General features: G+C 38.3%; 1 protein-coding gene across 9 annotated transcripts in view; it reads right to left on the bottom strand.

Moving 5' to 3' along the window:
* DENND5A (DENN domain containing 5A) overlaps window positions 1-24821 on the bottom strand; it is a 70570-nt gene that overhangs the window by 19022 nt on the left and 26727 nt on the right. For 4 of the 9 annotated variants that reach the window (XM_061462944.1, XM_061462948.1, XM_061462945.1 and 1 more), the window contains 9 exons: window positions 21407-21594; window positions 12414-12731; window positions 10014-10229; window positions 8192-8426; window positions 7538-7688; window positions 6750-6843; window positions 3113-3244; window positions 1372-1524; window positions 403-507 (listed from right to left, as the gene is read on the bottom strand). In XM_061462944.1, coding sequence (XP_061318928.1) covers window positions 403-507; window positions 1372-1524; window positions 3113-3244; window positions 6750-6843; window positions 7538-7688; window positions 8192-8426; window positions 10014-10229; window positions 12414-12731; window positions 21407-21594 — 1592 coding nt within the window. Of the gene's footprint in view, window positions 1-402; window positions 508-1371; window positions 1525-3112; window positions 3245-4333; window positions 5112-6749; window positions 6844-7537; window positions 7689-8191; window positions 8427-10013; window positions 10230-12413; window positions 12732-21406; window positions 21595-24821 lie in introns of those variants that run through there. The other 5 variants (XM_061462946.1, XM_061462947.1, XM_061462952.1 and 2 more) reach the window with 4 other exon arrangements.

The following is a 24821-nucleotide window of genomic DNA, read 5'->3' as shown; positions in this document are numbered from 1 at the left end:
ATATCTGACAACTCTCCTGCATTGTTCTGGGCAAAGGAAGGTGTGGATTCACTCTGCAGGTGGAAGAATTGGCAGGAAGCTAATGTAGGATTTTCAGGGTTCATCAGCAGGGAAGAGGTAAAAGCAGGCATTGGTGGAAGGAAAGTCATCCTCATTACTATGCTCAATTGTGAAAGATGAGTCTTACTTGGCTCCATATTGAAAAATAAAGTAAAACCCATGTCTAGACCAGCAGGCTTTTGCGAATTTAATAAAGGCCACAGCACACACAGAACTGGTGGTGCATCATAATATAAGATGTGCTGCACTTCCTCCATCAGGCCTCTATTATATTCCACCACTCTATTTATTCCACCATTCAGCACTGTTTGCTAACATCTGCAATCAATCCAAAGCATTAACCTTATGTAGGGTTGGCCGTCTGGTGGTCTGAAAGGCCCAAATCTGAGTTGAAGCAGAGTATACTGATGCTCTGTCTTCTAAGATGAAAGCAGTACAGCTTCTATCCTAAGTGGTATACAAGAGGGAAGGGAGAGAATCACACAATAAATCTTCACATAGAGAACTGCTATGTAGTTTGAAGGAGAGCAGATTTAAACCCTGGTGCTTGGGTGTTGGGAACAGAGATACTGAATTACAATTTGACTGGACTATGTATATTTATTCTGCACATTCCTTAAAAAAAGAATAAGTTATCATTCTCACTGTCCTTGCTATTCCTTTGTACAAAGGAGGAGGAAAAGATAAAGGCATTCCAAAATCCATCTAGTCCCACATGTGACTCCAAAACAGAAGAACATGACAATTATGAGTTTCATAGGAAAAACAACACCCCTAACTAGTGATCTTGTATACATCACTTAACTATCCCTCTATCATTCAGGAAGAACAAAAATAGGAAGGCTTTTACTCTTAAAAACTAAATTAACATGCATGAAAACAAAATCCCTATACCATATCCCATTTAGAGCATCTTTAGCATATGCTGCATTCTAGCCTATGCAACTTCATTAGCAAAAGTATTAAGAACACCAAAAAAGTTCTATTTACCATCCTATTAAAAAAAAGAAAAAAACAACACCAAAACCCACAAACCAAACCAAACAAAACCCCCAGGTTAAATGGAAAGAAAGTCTTCCAAGAAGTCATCTGTGGAACCCATCTACATGTACACATGCACATACCCCAGAGCAGAAAGTGGAGACAGACAAGGAGGAAGTAACTGACATAAAAAAAGGCTGGAGGGAGACACAAGTATTTTAACACATCTATATGCACACAAAAGGTAGCCTCTGGAAGCAGAAACTGGAAGGGCGTAACATGACTTTAGGAAAGTGCACTCTGCAACATACAGAAGTATTTGTTCCTCACCTGTTTGACCTGCAGACCATGGCTCCATATCCTTTCTAAGAGGTCACACAGACTGGCTATCAGGGTATTCTCTTCCACACCTGTGATATTCACTTCACCATGACCTAGCTCCACAGCTTCTCGACCCATTTTTTCAACCAACATCCTCTTGGTCTCAAATAGGAGAAGGCAAAAATGAGTTAATTCTTTCCACAGAAACTTCCAAGATCACTTACACTTTTTAAATAACCAACAAGGAAGCACACGATAGCTAAGATTTGGCAGAGTAACTGGGTATACACAGTATTTCTGAAGCTAGTGCATGACTGCATTTCTTTTACCCCTGTCTTTCAAGCCATGGCTGCAGCAATGCTGACTACTTTACAGCCTCTTCCATCCTTCTAACAGGGGCTTGCAAATGGGCACATAAGCTTCCACAGAGTAACTCGAATAAAGGGAACAGCAGGATACAAATTCACAAGGGAGAGGCCTAGCAGCAAGGCCCTGCAACACAGGTCCTGAGTGGTTCTGAAGACTGATGAATGCTGGACAAGGAGCAATATGCTATGTCCGTGTCTTCCAAACGTAGGTGAACATGCACAAGTGCTTCCAAGTAGCAGGGGGATATGTTATTCTTGTGAGATCCCATTCTGTCAGAAGGGTGTTTCTGTTTAAACCAAACCCATTCTGGAGTGTACCTCCTGAGTTTCCTGATGAGCCACATCCTCCTAAATCATGCACAGCTTCATTCTGGTCAACAAAGCTCTCACCAACATTTAGAAGTACAGTCTCCCAGTCACAAAATATTCAATGCATAGTGACCTGGAGGGAAAATTACTAGGGAATCACTTCTGATCATCTCTTACACATTTTTTCACCTTTGTTGCTATTCTAGAGTATCCCTCAAATGAGTAACACTCCCTTAGGCAACACTCTTAATTGAGATGAAGAATCACCAGTTAGCCTCTAGCTTCTTCTCCTCACCTTCCCTGGTAATTTTTCTAACAGCAGGCTCACTACATTCACTAGAGTTGCATTTCCACAGTCTATCTTCAAGGATTTTCATCATTATATGCCTCTATTATAAAGTGAAGTGGATTATTTGGACAGTTTCATATACACAGAAAACTAAAGTAGATGCATGTACCAAACACAGTTTCACAAAGTTATATACAACTGCTGTATTACCTCCACTGACTTAAGGCAAGAATGTGTCTACTTGATAATTATTCTCTTTACTGTGTTAGTATAAACACTAACATTTAATTCAGATGAATATATGATTGAATACATACTGGTGAAGCATGTCTACAAACTAATGCCAAATTTCTTTGCTTAAGGCTTGAAAACTTACATTTCAGAAGTTTGTTAACCCACTTCCTTTAGTTATGAGAAAAGCTCCTGTATTTTCACCAGAACCTCCTCTTTTGGAATATTCACTCTTGTTGAAATAGTATAGTCTCATTAGTAATAACTCAAATATACTATAATAGACATGGCAGTGGGGTGATAAAGACCTATCACAATATTCAATCTTTCTATCATTTTACATTCTCTACCACAAATCTGCTTTATAAAGTTTCCATTCCTTGCAGAACTGCTAAATACATTATCTTTTCCTGAATTTCTCACTAGAATGCAAAATCCTTTATATGAATAAAGCAGAAACAGATGGAAGAGGAGAGTTCAAACATACTGGCCACAAAATGGTCCATAAAGGGTGAGTATGAGGTTCAAGAGAACAGAACCATCTCTGTGTTACCTTATTTCGGCATTCCTTCAACAAGCCTTCTACAAACTTCCAGTTTGTTTGCGCAATTACCGATGGAGAGAGGTTAGACAGTTTGGGCTGTCGAATAGTGCTGCCCAGATTCCTGGCTTCTTGGATATACTTCTATATTGGGGTAGAAAATTGACAAATACAGATAAAAGTGCAAGTGAGACTACTTTGCCAAGGGAAAAAGGTAAACTTATTTTTTGAACCCACACCTGGGCAATGAGGAGGAAAGGATTACATCCTCTTTCAGTATTATATTGGGCACTCGGGGTGCTAGCTCACTGGGAGTTAATTCCCCATTCATGTTACCTAACTAGTATTAGAACATACGTTGCTGAACAACAAAAACACAATACAAACTGCCAAGGATATCTAGATGCATAGAGATTCAATTGCTCCCTCCACCACTGAGAATTATCTTGTTATTTTTTCATATAAAATGGAAGTTTATAGTAATTACCCAGACCAAGTTTGGCAGACCAGTCTACATGAGGACTGCAAGAAAACTCTGCTTGGAGCTTGACAACATCTGAGATCTGTACTATGCCCTGCATTTCTTAAGAAATTCTGTTTCTTACATAAACAGTTTCAAAATGCTACTAGCAGTTCTCAGCTATAAAGCATCTGCAGTTTTGAGCAAAATACTTTCTTGAACTCAATATACTCAAAAGAGCTTTTCAGCTCCTGTTATTGCCAAGGAGTTGCCACTGTTTTCACCTCAGAGGCAAGAATACTATTACAAATGTTTTGTGATCAGTACAGCTGATCATTGATTGTTTGAGGCATGGCCAGCTATGACTAAGTTATAAAGTCCTGCATAGGCACTGACAGAATGCTAAGGATTAATACGTATTTCAGATTAATAGGCAACTTCTCTAGCTTACACTGAAATAATGACCAACCGAAACATCAGTGAACAGATCATAGGATTATAGAATAGTTAGGGTTGGAAGGGACCTTAAATCATCTACTTCCAGCCCCCCTGCCATGGGCAGGGACACCTCACACTAAACCATGTCACCCAAAGCTCTGTCCAACCAATCCTTGAACACTGCCAGGGATGGAGCATTCACAACTTTCTCGGGCAACCCATTCCAGTGCCTCACCACCCTTACAGTAAAGAACTTCTTCTTCCTTACATCCAATCTAAACTTCCCCTGTCAAAGTTTTAACCCATTACCCCTTGTCCTATCACTACAGTCCCTAATGAAGAGTCCCTCCCCAGCATCCTTATAGGCCCCCTTCAGATACTGGAAGGCTGCTATGAGGTCTCCACTCAGCCTATCCACGCAGATAAATTTGTCAAACACAGTACAAGCTTTGCAGAGGGAAAACCACACCTTCTCTATCAGCCTTATACTAAAGAGCTATGATATATACATTTAACTATGCATCTTTATCCAGGACTATGATCACAGTCATATTGTGCATTGGACATACCAGATAACGTTCTGACACAGATTTTATAGAGGGCATGAAGGGCCAATCATGCTGGTCCCAGACTAAACATAATTGCAACGGAAGTTCTGACATGGAAAAGTCCAGGTGCTGGCAGGACAAGTTGGTAGCAAAAAGCCAAGCAGACCATGCAAAGTGAAAAGTGGTAAGCACATAAGAAGTAATAAAAGCATGCAAAACAGAAAAGGAAGAGAGTGAAGACATAATACAATGCAGAACTCCCAAGCATTCAACATAAAAATAAATTCGTAAGTAATGAATCTGAAAGGAAAAAAGAAAAGATGGGGTTTAGTCATTGAATTGGTTTAAACTCTGCCCTCCACTGGGCACAAATATTTGCAAGTTAAAAACCACTAAGCTTCAATTCCACAGAGTTTTGTTGGCTGCCCCAAAGCTTCGATATGTCTACAACTCACAACACTGCACTTTGAAACCACTGCCTCCTCCTCAGCCTGATCCCCAGTGTTCATCTCAGATTGGCCTCCTCCCCATTCTTTCACACTGAATAGGAAAGTCAGTGGTTCACCTGGGAGAGGGGTTCAATGTTCAGTCAGTATTATGAAATCAAAAAGGTACTGCATACAACCCTGAAACACCAGTACAGATTAATCTGGCAGTTAATCTGTATTTGTAATTCTTTTTCCTCACAAATTATTTGCCTTGTGTGACAGAATAATTCCTACAGGATAATCAACTTATGAAGGATCAGTTAAAAAAACAAAACAAAAGCCCCCAGAGACTAGAGGTAGACTTTTGCCTTTGTGATTACCTAATTGGTATCTCAGGAGTTCACGCGTAAGTGTTAAAAGCAATAATGAGGTTACAAATCAACTATTCTTCACTTCTGTTACTTCTAAGTAAAAAGTACTTTAGAGTTATCTGATCATAGAGAACATGTCAAAGCCAGAAACTACTCATAGGTGGGTTTTTATTATGCAGGCATTCTTCTGTTACATGGTTATGAATGACATAGATAACACTATACTTCAACAAATTTTAAGAAACCAGTGAGAAAATTCTGGAAATTAGTACATTGGAGAAACAAACTCATCACTACATTAAAGAATGAACTGGACAGGCAAAGATATTTGATTTCAACAGCACTATCCTAAAAGACACAAGACTATAAAATTCCAAATGAAGCTTTTCTGAAGATATTTAACAAGGCATGAGAATATTGTCTTCAATGAAAAACATACATTAAACAAAAGTAAAGCTTTGGGTTACTAAACAAAAAAAAATAATAATTCTGATATTTTAAACCAGATTATTTTCAAAATTACCCATAAAATCAACACCTGGTATAACAGTTTGCAGTCTGTATCATACGAATCAGAAACTGTACTGTAATTAGTTCACATCACCCAGATCTTTCAAAATCTCTTCACCACAAACAATAACTGTCAGCTATAGTAACTGTCATTAGAGAAATTATCAGTTCAGAAGGTGGCTAAACCAGCACCAGCCTGGGCTGTGTAAAGGCAGACACAAACCTGACAGTATGGATGGGGTTTACATTCCCACCTTAGTATGAGGTTGTGTGTCAATCTGCCATCTTAAGAATTTCTTTATGATCTACAGAGAAAAGCCAGGCAACTCCAAAAGGCAATGCTTCTGATTTTAGGATTAAATTAATCACTGTCTGGAGGTGATTCTCTTTTCTCCATCAAATACACAAAAGCAGCCCAGGGTGACTAATTTACTTAGAAACAGGAAATAGATGACTAAAAACTTAAGTTTAATTTCTCCTTCCTCCCCTCCCTTATATTAAAAAAAAGCCAACAAAACACCCAAACAAAAAAACACCAAACAAAAAAAAACACCAAACAAAAAACCAAAACCAAACCCACTCAAAACACAACGACAAATAAAAATAAACCACCCCACAAAATTTTAAAGCATGTGAGAACATTTTCAGGGAACTCTCCCTGTACATGGGATGAAATAATTTTGTCCTGAGAGGGGGTAAAAATGGCTTAACTTTAGAATAGGCAAACTAAGAAATTCTGATCTGATAAGGACTTTCATTTGTATTAAATACATATAAGGGAGAGCAGAGATGGACTGCAAGTAACTGTCTAGGCATTTCATAAGTGTTACAGAGCATTATTCAGGCAATTAAGGGGGGAAAAAAATCAGATCTCTATAGCTGAACAATTTTCACCTCTCTCTGATCATTGTCAAGACGCAGGTGCTCTGTGTGTTGCTTCTGTCTGTCCTTCCGTCTCCACTGTGCAGGAGCATTTCTCTTTGTCCACCTACAGACAGAAGAATATTATTAAATGTCAAGAGTGAGGTGAAGGGCAGTGGTGAAAATAAGTTTCTATCTTATTGTATGTTGAAGATTTTGACGTTAATTACATCGGACAAAGTGCAACTGCAAATACACACAAAAGAATCTCTGTACAAGAATCCAACGTGAGGCAACCAAAGTATTTAAAAAAAACAGAACGTTTACTTGCTTTGTATTTTTCTATTCCTTTGTGATATATATTTGCAGTTTACACCACCTTCTTCTTCCTTCAAAGTTTTTATAAGAAGATATCCTAAAATATTTGCTTGGTCTTAACTGAGATCAAGTAAGGAGATATGCTTTCACATCAACAGTAATTAAAAGTAACGCAAAATATAACAATTTTAACCTCAAACTTAATAGGGCTTTCTTAACTAAATTTGCTTCTGGAAGTTCAGAAAAGAGAAAGAAAAGAGCAGGGGGAAAAAGGGGAAAAACAGCAGGGAAAAAAAGGAAAAGGAGAGGAAAATAAGGAAAAGAAGAGGGGGAAAAAAAATAAAAATCAAGAGAAATAACAAAAACCCCTTCAAATACAACCCACCCACATCATCTGATTTGTGCTCACAAAAAGATACCGGATTTGCTTTCTAATATCTCTGCTTTAGTACCATTCCATAGACCTTGCAAAGATCCAGCACCTGTTGTCCTAGCTTACTCACTTGTTGCTTGCTGGTCCAATGGATAAAACATCAGACTGAAGCTTGGGAAAAAATCCAAGCTCGTATTTCCCTTGTCCAATTTTCATGTCCAGTAAGTGCGGGTGGACTGCCGTGTGATCTATTTTTGCTAGCCTTAATTCAATAGATTTCTCTGAAACAGTAAGAAAGAATTTTTTTTAAAGGTGTCTTAATCAGACAAGTATCTATAATCACACATCCTCAACTAAAAGCGGATGTCAAATTTAAGAAAGGGGGTGAAAGTTTCTTAGTGACCCAACAGGTACAACAGTACAAGAGTGCATTGAAAAAAAAGAAAAAAAAAGAAGAAAAAAAAAAAAAAAAGCAAAGAATTGCCACCAAAAGGAGAAAAACATTTATCCTCTTTAAGTTCAAACATTTTTCACACATAGCATGCAGGAAAACAGCTGAGTTCAATTAAACTTTACATTAATTTCATCTCACACCTCAGCTTCCAATATAACATTTAGTTTCCCCCTTAAACTTTATACCTCAGCTTTTTCGGTCCTTTCATTTGGGCTTGGTTTTGGGTTTTTTTGAGGTTTCAAAGCATGAATCGTTACTTAATGTTTACCACAAACAGCACTGACTAGTTGTATTTTCTTCAGTGTCAAGAAAGTGGCTTATTACTCTTACCAGCCTCATCAATGGTAGTGCACTTTTGATACATGGATGTTCGCAGAGTTGGTGTCCTAACGTTTAGCAGCCTAATTTTATCCACTCTGGAATCAAATACTCTCAAAACAGGGTCTTTATCATCTTCATCATGGCACATAATCTTATTGTCAATAAAAGATGCAAACATCTGGGTCTCCAGGAATCTTGAGAGGAAAGGCAAGTAAGGTTCAGGCTGGTCTGACAAGAAAGATGCCTAACAGACAAGATGAGATAAGAGAGTTTGGGAATCTTCAGAGAGATACATCCACCAAAAGCACCAATTTTGCTAATCAATGACATTTTATAGAGCTCTGGTGCCACTTAAAGCCTAGTTTTATTACACATGTCAAGTCTATCTCAGAAGCATTCTATATGAAATCTCCAGCTTCACGACAATCACCTATTATATAGCACACCAATTATTTAACTGTGATTTTAGTATTTACTTAATTTTCAAAAAATTTCAACAGAATCCCAGCTAACCACAGCAACAGTACCACAAGTGTGGATATTATGTACTTCTGACTGGACTCATAGCCTACAACATTGATGAGAATCTTTTCATATGATTTGATGGGAATCAGATTAACGCTTTAGCAGGCAGTGCTACAACATAATCTTCATCCCCGTGAACTATCCTGCTGACAAATACCTGATCTCCAGTAAAGAAGACAGTAGTAAAATCTGAAGAACTGGGTCTTATGTTTCCCTAGAATAGAGCTAGGAAAACGTTTGGTACACATGTACGTAAGTGTCATGTGAAGTGAAACAAAGGGGTGCAAAATCACAAAATGGAATACAGAAACCTTTAGAATTAGATTGAAGTAATGTTAAGTTTGATGGCTTTGTAACAGTAGCAATGGAAAATTACTGAGGTGCATGATACATAGAGGAAAAAAATAGAGTACAGCTAGAGAACATACTGAGAATTCTCACAAGATAAATCGTTATAGTTGTGACATAGTTTAAGAAAAACAGTCTAGAAGAACAGGACACAGGGATAAGGAGTATCTGGGAACCACAGGTGTCCAGGATGGGCTACAGTTAAACTAACTGATAAGTAGGAGGATGGGAGGATTATTATGTCTCTGGTGCTAACAAAACAAACTGGTATGAACATCTACTGCGCATGCTTCAAAGGCTGCCAGAAGTGATGAAGATTGTTGGAAGAAGTAAACGACCCTCAGAGACCACCACCACAATTCTGCACGCATGCGGGGAACTTTCTGGAAAATTATGTAATCCACACGTAGCCTCATGAATATGTACGTATGCCCAGTGGCTATAAAAGGACGGCTTGTGTGGCAATGGGGAGACACACGTTAGGAGGAGCTATCCCCCGTGTCTCCCGGCGCCGCAATAAAGAATACCTGCTTGTCAGCTTGAAAACTTTGTTGGCAAGTTTGTTCCTGGAGTTTTCTCCGAATCAGAAGTCATGGTTTTATTAACATATTCAGAAAATTCCTCTAGTTAAAAAAATAAAACAAACAAAGTATTTTCACTAGTGATATTAATGTCTAACCTGTATATCAACGTTGAAGTGAGGCTTCCTAAGCTATTTTTCTACAGCAAACTGTACTTTACTACACTATCCTTAGAAGCATATCCTTATCCCTCTAAGCATGTGTATGCATGCATTCTTCCACGTACATTACGTGACATTTTTGGGGAACACTGAAATTTAAGGAATAAAGTACAATTTTGAGAGTACCGTTTTTCATTTTATGGCTGAATAAACAGAGTCTTAGGTTTGAGTACTGTTTTAGTCCTTAAATTCACATAGCTTCTTATTACAACTTACTTTATCAAAGTTCTGCATCTGCTCCCTGTTTGTAAACCAAGATTCCTTGTCCTGACTGGGTTGAATAACAAATACTTCATAATCTGCAAACATCTGTGTAAAGCGGTTGGCAAAAACTTCACGGATTTGAATGTTCAGCTGGTAAATCTTGAATTCTTCTTCATCGCACTGAATTTTAAGATCCTTTTTGCTGCTGGTCTCCTCTCGTACCTCCAACTGAGAAAGTAAGAGAACACACAAAACATTTGTATTGTTGCTTTGTGAGGTATTCCTGATATACAAGCTCTTAATCTGCCACTCAGCTCTCAAGTCAACATTCCAATAAAGAATTAAAAAAAAAAAAAAATTAGTTTCAAGCGCTATAATAAAACATCAAATAAATCTAGAAAAAAACCACTTTGTCTATAAAAGTTCTAATTTCAATAATAAACTATAACCTACTTTAGCACTAAAAAGGATAGATAACAACCATACACATGCCCTGTATGCCATACACTTGATTCACTTTATTCTACCCTTGAATCACCTGCATAGGCTTTTTAGTGGTTTTTACTACCCCTGCATATTAAGCAAATACATATTTCTGTCTGGTGTAATACAAGTCCAGGTTTAGTACTGTTACAGTTTAATACCTACCAACTTTCAAATGAAGATAGAAATGAACAGTAAAAAGAAGCCATGCATCTCTAGTACCTAATGTCCTGTAACTTCAGTCTTCAACAATGTAATGCACAATTCATCACTACACAGACCAGAGTAATTTTAACTGAAAATGCATTATATTTCATTAAACACATGGGCTAAGATTTATGAAAACAGCATTAAGAGATTCAGATATTCAGTTCATATTAGGTTTGATAGGAATTGGGTATTTAGGGAAAAAAAACAAACCAAAACCAAGCCACAAGCATTCATGCACTAGTTTGAATACACATTTACAACCCCTGCCTTCGTTAATTATTATAAGAGGCACCACCACACATAATTGACATAATATCCAGAGCTTACAACATCTGCACAATGATGCAGTTGCTGCAGCTGTCCCATGCTTCTCAAAGCACCTTGGTTATAGCAGTCTAAGGCTGGCTATAAATAGCATCATATAGCCATGCTCCCTGCTAAAGAGTGCTCTGCTATTCAGCCATTTCTTCTAGCTGCCTCTCATAAGTAGCACTTGGCATCTATACATTCTTCATTAATTGGGTATTTGGCATTAAGCAGATTTTTTAATTACATATTTGAGAAAATTTTGACAGTTACAACCTATACACTCCTATCATCATAAAAAAGGCTAGTAAAACGGGATTTTTACTGCTATAGAAAAGAGTAGAAAAGGCTTGAATGTGCAAAAATTAAAAAGACCTGTACTTTTCCCACTACTTCCCAATCCATTCAGCAAAGGAGCCAATGTTTCTTAGCAATTTTCCCCTCAACAAGAATAAAACAATGCAAAAGAAAAACCTGAGAAGAGGAACACAGCTGATCTGAGCATCAAATCCGGTCTAGTAACCAAATGCTCCTTCTTGTAACCACCCTGCAGCTCCCTCCCCACAAAGAAGCTCTCCAGCCGATCGCAGGTCACACAATTTCTATCTATTTGGCACCACCTGTAGCCCAAGTTACAGGGTAGGAATCAGACTCAGCAATGAAGACCTGGTCAAGATAATTTAAACATGCAAGAAATAAAACCTTAGTTTGCTGAGAAAATCTTCACTGCATTCCACAAAGGCTCAAAAAACCCACAGTGGACTTTCAGGCAATATCTTTTATGAAAAAGGGCCACAACTTTTTTCCCCAATTCTGACTGCCAAAAAAAAAAAAATCTAACCAGGGTCACCATGAGCTGTGCACATCCACTTGCTGGGAATCAGACACTAATGCAATTTAAAGTATCAACCAGAAAAAAGCATCATAGTATCCCTCTGGCAAACATACAGAAGCAAAATTATACATACGCTACATACACATTCTACATACAGAATGGTGTAGAATATACATATTCTACCTCTTCCTACACAAAGATACCTACAGAAACCAAAATTGGATCCTAGCTTCAGGATTACGTGGATGTCAGTTTTAGCCATGTAAATAGTAGGACAGTGGTGTACATTTAGAATAAATCTTAAAACCAAGAATAAACAAGGCAAGATGATTTTTAAAACACATTACCTTGGCAAAAAAACACTTGGGAGGATAGCCAAAGGTCTCCATAGATGATGTGGGATTAAACTCCACCCCTCTCTCCCCCCCAAGCTTCCCCTTGTCTCTCAGATGTTCACAAGGTTTGTGAACATGTTAACATAAAGTTCTTTCTGGTGAAGACAAACAATGTCTTTGAACCATGACTTCAGACAACCTACTACTGAAGGTCCAGAGAGTGCAGATACCTTCACAGCTTACCTTTTCGAGACTCACACCTGTTCTTTTAACAAGTGCTTGGAGTCTTGCAATAGTCTCATTTTCCTTTAGCAGCTCATAGGAATTCAAAGGTGATCCTGCTATGTTCCCATTTCTTTTATCAGAAACCAGGTCACATGCTCTGAGGCTCTTAATCTTGGAGGCACTTTCACTGCAGTGAAGGTTTCCCTCAGGTGGAATTCCAAAAGCCATTAGTATCTCTGAAATTTCCTGAATGAACTCAAGTTTATTTGGGAATTGGGGTAGGTCTTCTGGCAGTTCGATGAAATGGTTGTCTATATCCACAAAGCACAGGTTAGCCTGGGATTTAATTTAGAAAAGGATACTAAGCATAAGGGTCATATTTTACTCACCTTTGGATTTTGTGCTTATTAAAAGATTCAAATTGCATCTGAATCAAAAAAACAAAAGAAACAAATTGCATTTGTTTGGTTATTCTGTAAAACACACTTGCCCCAATCATAACTGAACCGCTCAGCTGACTTTGAGAAAAGCAGCATAAGGCCTACACTTCCAGGTTTTTCAAGAAGGTAACTAAGAAAGAAGATTAATTTTAAAGTTGTTTACTAGGTACAAAAGAGATTGTAGTACATATGAGGTACAGATGGGTGATTTTTTCATACACATACAGTTAGATTTTAACTTAAGGATATTTGCAATACTACTTCATACACATGCATACAACTGCCTGTTTCTCAGATTATCAGTCCACACTTCTAAAAGGTTTGGCGAATTCCATTCTAAAAGGTGTACTGATATTGCAGAACATTGCAGAAGCTGCAATAGTTACCTTCTCTTTTCTGTAAGCAACTTGAGAACTAATGCAGTTCCTCAAACAAGCTTAGAAGTTTGTTACCGAGGAAAAAAAATAACTGAACTAGTTTCAATTCTGTTTCCCTGTTCTCATTTTACATCAAAAAAAAAAAAAAAAAAGGAAAACCACCTATGTGGTTTCCACAGCAACATCAAAAGAAGCTATGTTCAAGGTTTACCTCACCCTACATTGCAAAATCTGTATCAAATGGTTTCAACATTACATAATCACATACATTAAAGTAACAACCCTATTCATGTGTGAAATCAGCTTTGAAAATTAAGTATACAAAAGAAACATTGCTTTCCTGTAGAAGCATTCAGTTTTTCTTCACTGCAGAATTAGCATGGACTGCCACTTGTCTGTTTAGCCTTCTCTATACAAAATCCCTTCACCCAGATTATAGGGTACTTTCAACCTAGCTTCATCGCATTATTCTAGGAGGCACATCTGAACTCAGGTCTCACTATGGCTTTGCAGCAAAAATACGTACCAAGTCATGAGAGCTAACAGAACTCCAGCTACTTCTTATGATTCACTAAGTGCAGAAGGATGGAAGCACTTTCACAGTTTAATAGGAAAAAAACAATTGGAACAGATTAACCTCACACAGAATCAGTGATGCCAGAAATTTGAGCAATGTACAAAAGCAGCAAATCATCAGTAGGGACCAAGTAATTCCGGTAGGATTTTGCTGTGGGACTGATCATAAGCAGACTAGGATAAGCTGTATAAAGTAAATCACAAATTGAATTAGGTGTTGCAAATGCACCCAAAGTCAATAAATACAACTGAGAGCTTGATTCTGAAACAGCTTCTGGTGCACCCTATAAGAAGTTTCTTATTTTTAAAAGAGGGCAGGTGTCATTGTTCAGCTTTCCCCAGTATCAAATTGCCCAAACACGGCAGGTGGAGTGTGTATCTACCTAATAAGGCAGCTCCAGTGGTAGGCCAGGGATGCACACAGAGTGAGTGCATCTGTCTTCTCATTCAAAGGAACACTTGGCACAAAGGGACAGCATGTACACAAGTACTCTCATGTTTCAAGTAAGCACCTGAATTTAGGAGTAAGATTCCCATTATGCACATGGTTCCATGATAATTAGAAGTCAAGACAGCTAATGTTTATCAGGAACACTCTAAGCGCTTCAAGACATGAGAGAAGTAAAGCCTTGAAACAAGGCACAATGCCTATCAGTCAGTGCTGAGGGAAAAACTAAAACTGTTTTTCACAAGCAGTCTGCAAAATGGCAAGACAGACTCATTAAGAAACTCTACAAACAGTTTAACTGTATTACTTCCTTTAATTCAACTTTCCTTATTCTTTGGATCATCTTACCTTAGCACAGATTCTGCAGAAAACATCACCCTTGTTTAAGCTTAGTTGTATCTATAAATTGCTTGGCCAAAAAGTAGCTAAACATTAACCTTACAGGTGTAGAGATTCTAGTCTTCACACCAAAAATAAACTCCTTGCCAATGAAGAAAAAGACAAATTTAATGCTTGCTGAAATTCCTTATAACTATCTGGGCTCATCTGGGTAATTCTTCCAACAGTCAAATATCTCTTCTGCAGAGTTTCTCTTTAAGAGCAATACACACAGTTTAAACTCTCTAAGTCACTGATGATGATGGCTTATCAGCCACTTACTATCATATTTCCCAGAATCTGCCCTGTATAGAAGAAAAAAATTAGCATGTTAGTGCACACTCTAAAGGGTGTAAAGAAAATTTCTGGAGACACTACACTTATTGAGGGCCTGGTTTTCAACACATAAGGTAGAGGATTACCCAGAGCAGCCTAAGCAAATGAGACTTAGTAGATGGCTTTCGCCTTTTTTAACTCAGGGAGACTGAGGTCATCCTCAAGGATTGCATAAGCACTTCCGAAAAGGCCATGTTCCCCAAGGAACAAAAATGGCAAAGACACCTTACTTCACAAGCCCTTCAACAGGTACCAAAACAACACTTTCCTGTGAAACTGAAATCCCAAGTAAATAAATCATCAGTAACAGACACCAAAACACTAAATCTCACAACACTGCTATACTACAGATCCAACAGAAGAGAATACCAGTAAGGGCCCCCCCTTTAAAAGGCAAGAGAAATGAAATGACACTTTTTATTAAATGGTGGCTACCCAAAGCATTTTGCATTATAGGAACTAGAGAAGTATATAAAGTAGAAAAATAAAGGAGTTCTTTGATCACAAGGTTTTAGTTATTTTGTTTCTAGAGGCAGCACCACTGAATGAACTGTGAATTGTTGACAATGCTGTTTGTGTCTGTGGACATACGGATCACGATTTTACACATACAAAATTAAATAAAAGACAAGCTACTTGGCAACATGTGTAAGTAGAGAAGAAGAATATACTTAAATCAGTTGCCTGGTATTTCAGGTCTCTGGAACAGACAAATATTCTTTATTCCTTCCTGAAGTATCAGTTTTCTGACCAAAAGGAAACCTCTTATAGTTATGCACCACTTTAATAGCAGACTGTTACAAGACAGAACACATAACATCATCACACAATAAAACCTTCTTCTGAGACACTACACCAAGGAACAAGAGTGACACATCATAATGTAAAATCTTTCTTCTCATAAACTGTTATCATCACAAATAATGGGGTGTCCAGGTGAACGTTTGACAAACCTTAGAAATGTGGATGCAAGTCAGTCAATGATCATGTCTGATACCAAAGCCTGGTCCCCTGAGGTCAACAGCACAACCTTCCACTGGCTCAGTGGGGTGTGGACTACACTCATCAATTCCAGAGGCAGAAGACAATTGCAATTCTTTAGTTTGACCTCAAGTACAATAAGAGCCAAACCCACACACAGATCTAGCAAGGCCTGCATCAAAACCCATATCCTTCCTTTCAGCTCTGTTCAAAAATGTAGAAGGAAATACTTTAGGTTCTGCCCAAAGGATGTCTAAGGAGGAAGTAACATTCACTAATAATAAGGTCCCACCCCACTGACATCCTAAAGAAAAAATATGCTTTATTTTAAACATTAATATATGGTATGCATACATGGTATGCAAACAGATACCTAGAGCAATTCAGAACAGCTAGTTCTGATAGCACAATCACCACCACTTCAATTCTCTGTGCAGCCCCAGTGCTTAAGGTATAGGTCATATATGGGTTTTCAAATGCCCTCTTAGATAGTCAGACTGAAACATGGCTCTGAGTTAAGGATTCTGCTTGAACACAGGACTGAAAAACTAAAACCCTCTCATCAGCAGCATGTGTCACCTTTGTGCATTAGGTCCCAACCTTGCAAATAACCACCCACTTCACTTAACACACAGAAAACATGGATATATAGATTTATACACACACAACTGGCTTTTGGAAAGTGTGTTTACATTGGTCCTAAATTCTAAAGGACGCTCCTGTGCATTCCTGTAAGCAAATAGTGACCTTCTGCATTTATTCTCAGCATTACTGTTCTTCATGCCAACCCAGGATTTGTGATTGAGAATAATTTACAGCTCCAGCTTTCAGTAACATGAATTTTACTCCTCAAGTGGCTGTTTAACATTGAAATACAGGAAAACATAACACTGAAGTCTGTCAATAAATGTACAGTATTATCAAGGTTTTATCACACCAGCAGAAAGCCTGAGAATGCATACAAAGCAGCAATTATATTTTAAAGTAACTATTTTGGTCACTCTGGCCTAAACGTATTGGCATCAATATATCTTCCTTATCTTCTAAAGCAACGTACAAAAATAAAAAACCCTCAAAATTTGTTAAGATTTAGCACTGAATAACATCTTTAATGGTTGAAATAAAAATACTGAGAATATATATTTCTTATGCTAGCAAAGAGCTGGATTTCAGCTTTTAAAATCTTTCAACTTTTCTAAATGAAAAAGCTTTTAGACCCAAGCCCCTTGAGATGACTTCATTAAAAACAAGCTTTTATAATGAAATGCTACTTTTGTTTGATTTAACCAGTGCTGGAAGATTCTGTGTTGCTTATTTTCACTCAAAATATTTTTAATTTCCACCATTCTCTTGCATTACAGAGTGGCAAGATGCACATACAAATCCAATAGCATGAAATGGCCCAGATTAACTTGCTTGTTGAAAATACATTGCTACAGCACTGCAGAAGTTTCTTTAAAAGGAAATTCAAAAGACACATCAAAAAAGCAATCTTATTTTAGTACTTGCTGAGTTTATGATCTGCAAGAAAGCTCATTTAACCATTTTTTGATCAATTTTACCGATAAACAAACCACACTTGCCAGCAACATCTGAAACATGTTCTTCCCTTCCCCTTTGATTTCTGCAGCACCTTACTCTAAGCACCACTTCTCACATGCTTCCCTTTTCTCTTCGAGTTCCTTACAATCCTCTGATGCAGCCACCAGTGAAACCACAAGGATGCTCAGACATACAAAAAGAGCCCTCCGCAAAATAAGAGCAAGATTAACTTTTAAGTGCACTGTACCATTGACATGTACAAGAAACTCAACCCTACAGTAAGCTTCCAGCCTTTGTTACAATTTTACTGGGCCAGTCAGGTTTTCAAGTAACTGGTGAACTTCAATGAACTCCCCATCAGGCACTGTTTTCTGATGTACCCAACAGATAGCCTAAACTACTTATGCAGTAGATGTTCACTGAAGATTTTAATCATCATCTGACAAAGCACCAACTTCCAGAATTCAGCTGGGTTTCCATGCTCCCATGGTAAAACATTCCCTTAAAGCATCAGATGTGACCAAAATATGGGAGACTGCCACCACAAACAAACTAAACCAAGCCTTATGATACGTGCAAGACTTAAACCACACCTGAGTTAGGAGAGATAGTATTTTCACACATATTAGCCTAAAACACTTTGATCAAGGCAAGTCAGTCTTTTAAAAGCATCATCATAAAACCACAATCGAGAATTCTACAGTGACATGAAGGCATCCTTCCACAATGCCCTTCAACTGAGAAGTACTAATCAGATTTTCTGCCAGAGCTCATTTTTGGCCCTTGCCTAAATAGATATTGCCTTCTTTAACAGCAGCTGTCCCATGCATCCAGTCAAACAGATTAGCAACACAGATGCAGTCCATACAGCTTCAAGAGAGCAGAACTCAGAATAAATTAGAATATAGAATAGGTCTTTATTTTTTTGTGGCAAGGGAGGAAAATTCTGATACTTACTGTAGCTACGAATCAGGAGCCTAAAGGCAGGACTTGGAAATTAAGATCCTCATATAACCCTGATGATTTCATAAAGGATCACATACATCCCAAACTTCAGAGATAAACAATATAAAATATTAACATCCCTTTTGTTAGTTATGATAAATCTGCCTTTACACAAATAATAAGATTCCACATGCCCTCTTCTGCTGTTCTACAACAACACATATTATGCATGTTCCTATAGGTCAGGAATTAAGTGTACAGCTTCTCTGGCTCTTTAAGGGGAGGGTACCTGAAAGCCTAATCATAAAGCAAAGCTGGTCTGAGATGAACCTGTAATCTGCAGTGTTAACTATATTAAAGCTGACTGATTAAATTAATAATATCAGAAATACTGACACTGACCAATTATTTCACTTAATGAGACCAGCATGCACTTTGAATTCTGCTTTACTTTTAAGATGGTAATTTTACTTCTTGTTGCAACAGTAGTAAACCCCCTACAATGAAAATCTCAGCAATAGTGAGCTCCTGTCTACTTTGCTTCTCAGATAAGCAAATCTATTGGTAGGGGATAACTCCTTAGTCATCTTTGAAGTCTCTAGCACATTTTCAAGTCTTTTTCTACGCCACAGCTACATTCCCAGCCTGTAGTGCGACGGACTTTAACAGTTCATAAGAAATCCTACTCAGCAATGACTGTCAAGAGGATTTCTCAAACTAAGTCATACTTACTGTGTTCAAAGTTTTAAGAGCCCACTCTTTGAATAAGAGAGAGAAAATCTGAAGGTTTGGAAGGGTAAGTTCAGTCCTGCAGCAAGTTCCATTACATGGGTACATTGCTGCTGATATCCCAGACCTGTATGCCCTCCCCTCCCTGCCCTCAGACAATGCTGATCTCTGTAGATCAAAAATCTACTACTCCACCCCCCGATAAAAGGCTTTCTGAAAAGCAAAATGTAAATTAAGGTGTCAGATTATGTTTTAAATACCACTTTGATTTAATTTTTAACATTTAAAATAAGACCAACTGCCTTTTTTTAAACCTCCAAGGTAAGTTGATAAAGCTCTTCAAAAGAATTTACCCTTTAAATAACTGAAATTCCTATTTGAAACTAAAACATGCTTATTTAGTTGGAAGTATTACAGTGATTTTAAAATTAGGAAATTCTTTACAAAAGGAGGACAGTCTTTTAGAAGCTTGTTATAATAATGAAAACATCCATAACATGCATATCCACACATGCATTTTACTTCACCAACTAGTCTCTCTAAAAAGTACACTAATCATATTAATTAGGCCTGTCAGGACATGAAATTTTGTAAAAATGTAGTAAGCCAACGCAATAAACTGCTTTCATAGCAGGAATATACACTAACCTGTTAGAAATTGTGCCATTGGAGGGGAAAAAGAAATTAAAAAGAGGGGAAAAGAAAGAAATCAAGAGATTAAATACTTTATTTTTCATAGGAAAAGTAGCAGAGTTTGAAGAGAAGTTTTCCTTTGAACTTGCCAGGAAAAACAAATTAAAACTATTAGCATACGGATTTGCAAAAAAGAGCAATGTTGGCATGGTGACCAGACTGGAGGTTCACAAAAATACCATCTTTACTTTCATGCAGCTTTTCTAGGATTTTTTTCTTTTTTTTTGCATCAAGCTTTGTTGCAGCGCTGCCCGATAATGAAAATCACAACCACCACCACAGAATCCTCTGCCTGCCATACTTCTGCTTTTCCAGCAACCTAAATGATAATAGAAAAAAACAGACAACCAGGGATAATGGCAGACTAGAGAATGCTTTTTCTACCATGGCGCTTCCATGTAAACCATGGGTGTTTCACATGGTTTACACAGTCCTCCCCTGCAAAGTTACACCTACAAGAAAGCAGACTCCAGCAGGGCCCAGAGCTGCCTTGTTCCTTCCAAGCACTTGCTTCCTTCCCACAAGGCTACCTAATAGTGACATCTAGCTTCTTGACAACAGCTAACCAGACCAATACATAACACCTAACATTTTCTACATACAAAAGCAAATAAACCATTCAATGGTGCTCAATGAGAGAAGTCATTCAGATGACTGATGGAACTGCCTCAACAAGCTACACAGACACGTCACCTGATATACTTCCCAAGGGTGGTTACTGGCTCCTGCAGACATTTCTTTTGCTACCTCAGGTAGTGTTCAACAACTCTTGGTCCCCTGATCCTCACAATCAGCTCTTAAACTCTCTCTTGGCTCATCCCTATAAAGAATATCCGTGAACAGTGGGATAAAGTAAATAAAAACAACCTCTAAGCAGTCTGAACGCAGTCCCAGCCCCATGTATGAGTTGCAGAACCTCTACAGACCATTTGTTTCTCCCTTTTACAGTGGCTGGTGTTAACAGAGCCTCACTACAAGGGAAGACTTCCTGAGCACTATTCCAATCAGCACCAGTTAGCTCAAATATACGCTGACATTTTTCTGCACACTGAAGTGTGCATTCTAGAAGAAAATTCAAAACACTTTTGGTGCAGACAACTGACAGGCCGGGTCCATGTATGCCAACCCCAACTTAGAAATGGAATGCAGGGAAACTCAGCCTAATCCCCGGTAGTCAGGAGCCAGCACAGTACAGCACTAAAGCCAGTTGAGCTTTCACTCGGCACCATGCAGAAGCGGCTGTAGGGCCTTTTGGCCACAGCTGGTGAATTCACACTGCACTTTCTTGCATCTCCTAGCATTACAGGGCTAGGCCTTGCTGCAGAAAAATGTTCTTTCTGTAATGCTGCTGTAAAATTAGCTTATCAGAGCATACAATTTCCAAAATGGGTTTATTTATCTACTTCACCAGATTTTCTCCAGCATCTCAAAAAAATAAACTAACGGCTATTCTGAGTCAGCAAGAACTGCACAATGTCTGTTAGAGTTAGCACTAGTATTTTGGCTCATTTCTCACTTCCTTCATAGTCATGTACAATATTTAATCAACCAAGACAAGCTCCTCACCTCTTGAGGAAGTTCCAGCTTAGACCTGTCATCCAGCCCATTAGAATGCAAACCCATGAGATAAGGAACTGGAGCATCTAGAAAATGAAGGAGGGATGCTGGAAGGATAGGAACATACACATGCTGCCACTGAAATGGAAACATCAGTGCTGTGATGGTCTCTGCCACAGTCATCAGTCTCTGATAATCTGAAAAAGATCGAGAAACAAAAAATATTTTTTCTTTCACAAACATTTTTAAGTAAATTAAGTTAAAGAAATGAAAGCTTGTTTTAAAACAGAAGCCACAAACCCCAGTGCTAATTGAGCAGCATCCTGATGAAAGCCCAGACTTCTACACCCAAGCACATTTTGCTGAAACAACTAAGAGAGCTCAACACAAACTAGGTCAGTCTACAAGTCATATGGAAATGAGCAAATTGAGCCTTAGCATCCACTAAGTCACCTTCTGCTACCTATACCAGGGTTACCAGGAACACCAGTTTGAGTATGGAAGCAGTATTGTAATCAGCTAAGAAATACATCAGAAATGATTTCTTTTCTCTGTGCTTATGGCTTTCTATGGAATCCTTGGATGAAACCCAAGGCATCTGGTGTCTCCCAGATAAACATTTTTTAAGGGCATGTTTAAATGGCTATAAAGCATGCTGTACAGTAGCCAACCCAACAATGTGACTGAAATAACTGTGCACAAAATAAAAAGCATCAGCTTCATTTACCCTTTGCAATGTATGACTGAAGTCTCAGTTCAACGTAAAAACAACTCATCTCCCAGAACTGAACAACAGTGCTAAATGCACCTATGCAACATGCGCACAAGATCTTTTTATTCAGCAGCTGGTGGCTAGAGCAGTTAACACTGCAGTATGCCAGACCAACACCTCACCCTCCTCTTTTATACTGCAGGATCATTTTTAACATTTTTGATACCTATGCACCACAAAGGAGAAGGCAACACCAGATGACCTGAGTGTGTGGTCTAACACAACTGCTGAAACATTCAGACTGCTTTCAAGCTGCCAGGCTAGAAAGAGTATAGAATGAGCTCACAAAACTAAGACAATTTCTACCTTCAGTCAAGCTATAAATGTAATACAGCCTGGAAACACAGGATGCCTTTTTCATGATACTCAAGCAAGATTCCATTCCAGTCAGGAAAGACTGGGGGAAACACGAACAAGGAAAAAAAAATGTACACACATATTCTCCATATGTGTGCTGGGGAGGGGTGTATGCATGTCTTTTCCTAACATGTTCATAAAACTACAGACACAATGAAATTGGAAAAGATACTTGAATGCATAGGTTCAGGTGTTGAGGCTTCTCAAGCCCTTGAACACTGCTGAAGAGTGCAGATGAAAACTGCAAGAGTAACAACTTTCAAAACAAATGCCCTAGAGAAAAACTAAGCTCACCTGTGCACTTTCTAAGGTTATGGCTTTAATTCTATCCTTTGACTTCTCAGACTTTAGAGAGCAGAAGACAGGGACAAGAAATTCAGCTCCTGGCATTTTTGTTTTAGGGCAAATTTGCAGAGTTTGGAGGTCTGCAAAGAGTCCCACAACCCAAGAGGAACCCAGCACAGGTTTTGCTACCATCAGTCATAATCCTGCAATCTAGGCTTTTGATTTTTCTTTTCAGATCTTGCTCTGCTGGCAGAAAAGATTAGGAGCCTTTAGTCGAAACAAGCAAAAATAAACAGCTTAAACAGTTTACAAAGTTTCTGCCAAAAGCTTAGTTGGACTGAAACACGTTACAGAACAAACAATGAACATCACCAGGAGTACTCCCCTATTCTGCCTGCACACCAGTTTCTGCCTCCACAGGTACTTACTGGTTTGCAGCTTTAATCACAGCCTGACTGCAAAAAAAAGTGATGAATTAATGATAAGCTTTGTGAAAAATCCGTTCCATACTCTATTTTCTTAATCTTTAAAAGGAACTTTAAATGTAGCCATAGATATACAAACACGCCATCTGGTTTGTATTCAGCTTGCTCATTTGAAAGAGCAAGTCTCAGGATAGAAACAGTGTTTTCCTACTACACAAAACTGTCTAATCCTGCTGGCTACTTCAAATACAACTTATCCCTCTGTCATTAACCTAACTTTAGTATTACCCTTTCAAATTAACTACAAAGTAACAATAATTCAGAATTTCTATCCACTCAGCAGCTACCTTCTCCAACCAGGTTTATCTGCAAATGCAGTTCTCTGATCCTGGATATCCACTTAGCTTAAGCCATTCCCAACAGTCTGGCCTGCATGGTTGCAGCCTGCAAGTAACAATAGCTACTTTCTGCAGGCTTTAAGCATGTCAGGACCAGGTGGCAAAAGGCATGAACAAAGTCAAGTAGCCTGCAAACATAAATCAAACTAGCGTAAATATTTTCTTATACCTATCCTGAGAGAGTATGGAATATTTCTTTACTTTTTCTAAAGAAGCAAGCAGCACACTTAGTACCAGGGTATTACATAAGATTTAAAAATAATAACAACAAAAAACTTAAAAGAGGGAAGAAGTGCTTCAGTAGTGGTCTTGCTCTCAGTTTTAAAACCAGAATATACTTATTCTGGTGCAAATAACAAAGTCTTTTGGCCTTGTAGTGTACTGGTAGTGTACAATGTAGGGCACTGGTAGGGAAAAATGACATACCATTATTGCACTGTTAGTTTGGAAAGTACTTAGCTGCTCACTGTGCAAGGAAAAGAAAATCCACTATACCTTAACATGGCCACTTAATAACACCAAAAACGGCTGATTTGTTCTTCTAACCAGTTACTGGAGGTAAAATACCTTATCCCTTAAAGCATGTATGAGAAGTTAGTTACACCAGTATTTATCTATATTTAGTATACCTAGACATTTTTGTTGATCTGTAAAAAGCAAGTAAATCCAGGAAAAAGAAGAATTAAGGAGTCTCAGGACTGGAAAGAGAGCAGCAGGATGGGAGGAAGGTTGCAGCTCGAAGAACCACAATTCCATCTATTCTCACATTCTATCAGCAAGAAGTCTATCAAGTGCCTACAGAAATTCTCTGACTTGGCCAAATTTAAAACCATTACATGATTACATTCTGGAATATGTTTTTCCTTCTCATCATCTTACTTCATGGATCACAATGAAATACTGTTGTATTTGGCAAGTAATTTCCATTCCACATGCAATTTCCATATTCTGCTTTAAGGTAGAGAGTTGCCCCTACAGTGGCAGACTATTACCGCAGACGAGTCTAGCTAGGTATCTTGAAGAAGTATATGGATAAAACAGAAAGATGGGCTACTTGCCAGGATTAAGCTTTTCTTTAGCCTGAAGGGGAACAGAAGGGGAAAAAAAATTATAAACACAGTTCTTATGGACAGGTAGCATGCAATGCAGTTGAGCCACCAGACGCAGTGGTGGCAAACTCTTTTACC

This window comes from Pezoporus flaviventris, unplaced genomic scaffold (assembly GCF_033815535.1).
Source record: "Pezoporus flaviventris isolate CSIRO_AGI_PZ_B2104156 unplaced genomic scaffold, CSIRO_AGI_Pfla_v1 ptg000036l, whole genome shotgun sequence".
Taxonomy (NCBI): domain Eukaryota; kingdom Metazoa; phylum Chordata; class Aves; order Psittaciformes; family Psittacidae; genus Pezoporus; species Pezoporus flaviventris.
The sequence above is the reverse complement of the archived record's forward strand: the minus strand, read 5'-3'. Positions and strand labels throughout refer to the sequence as shown.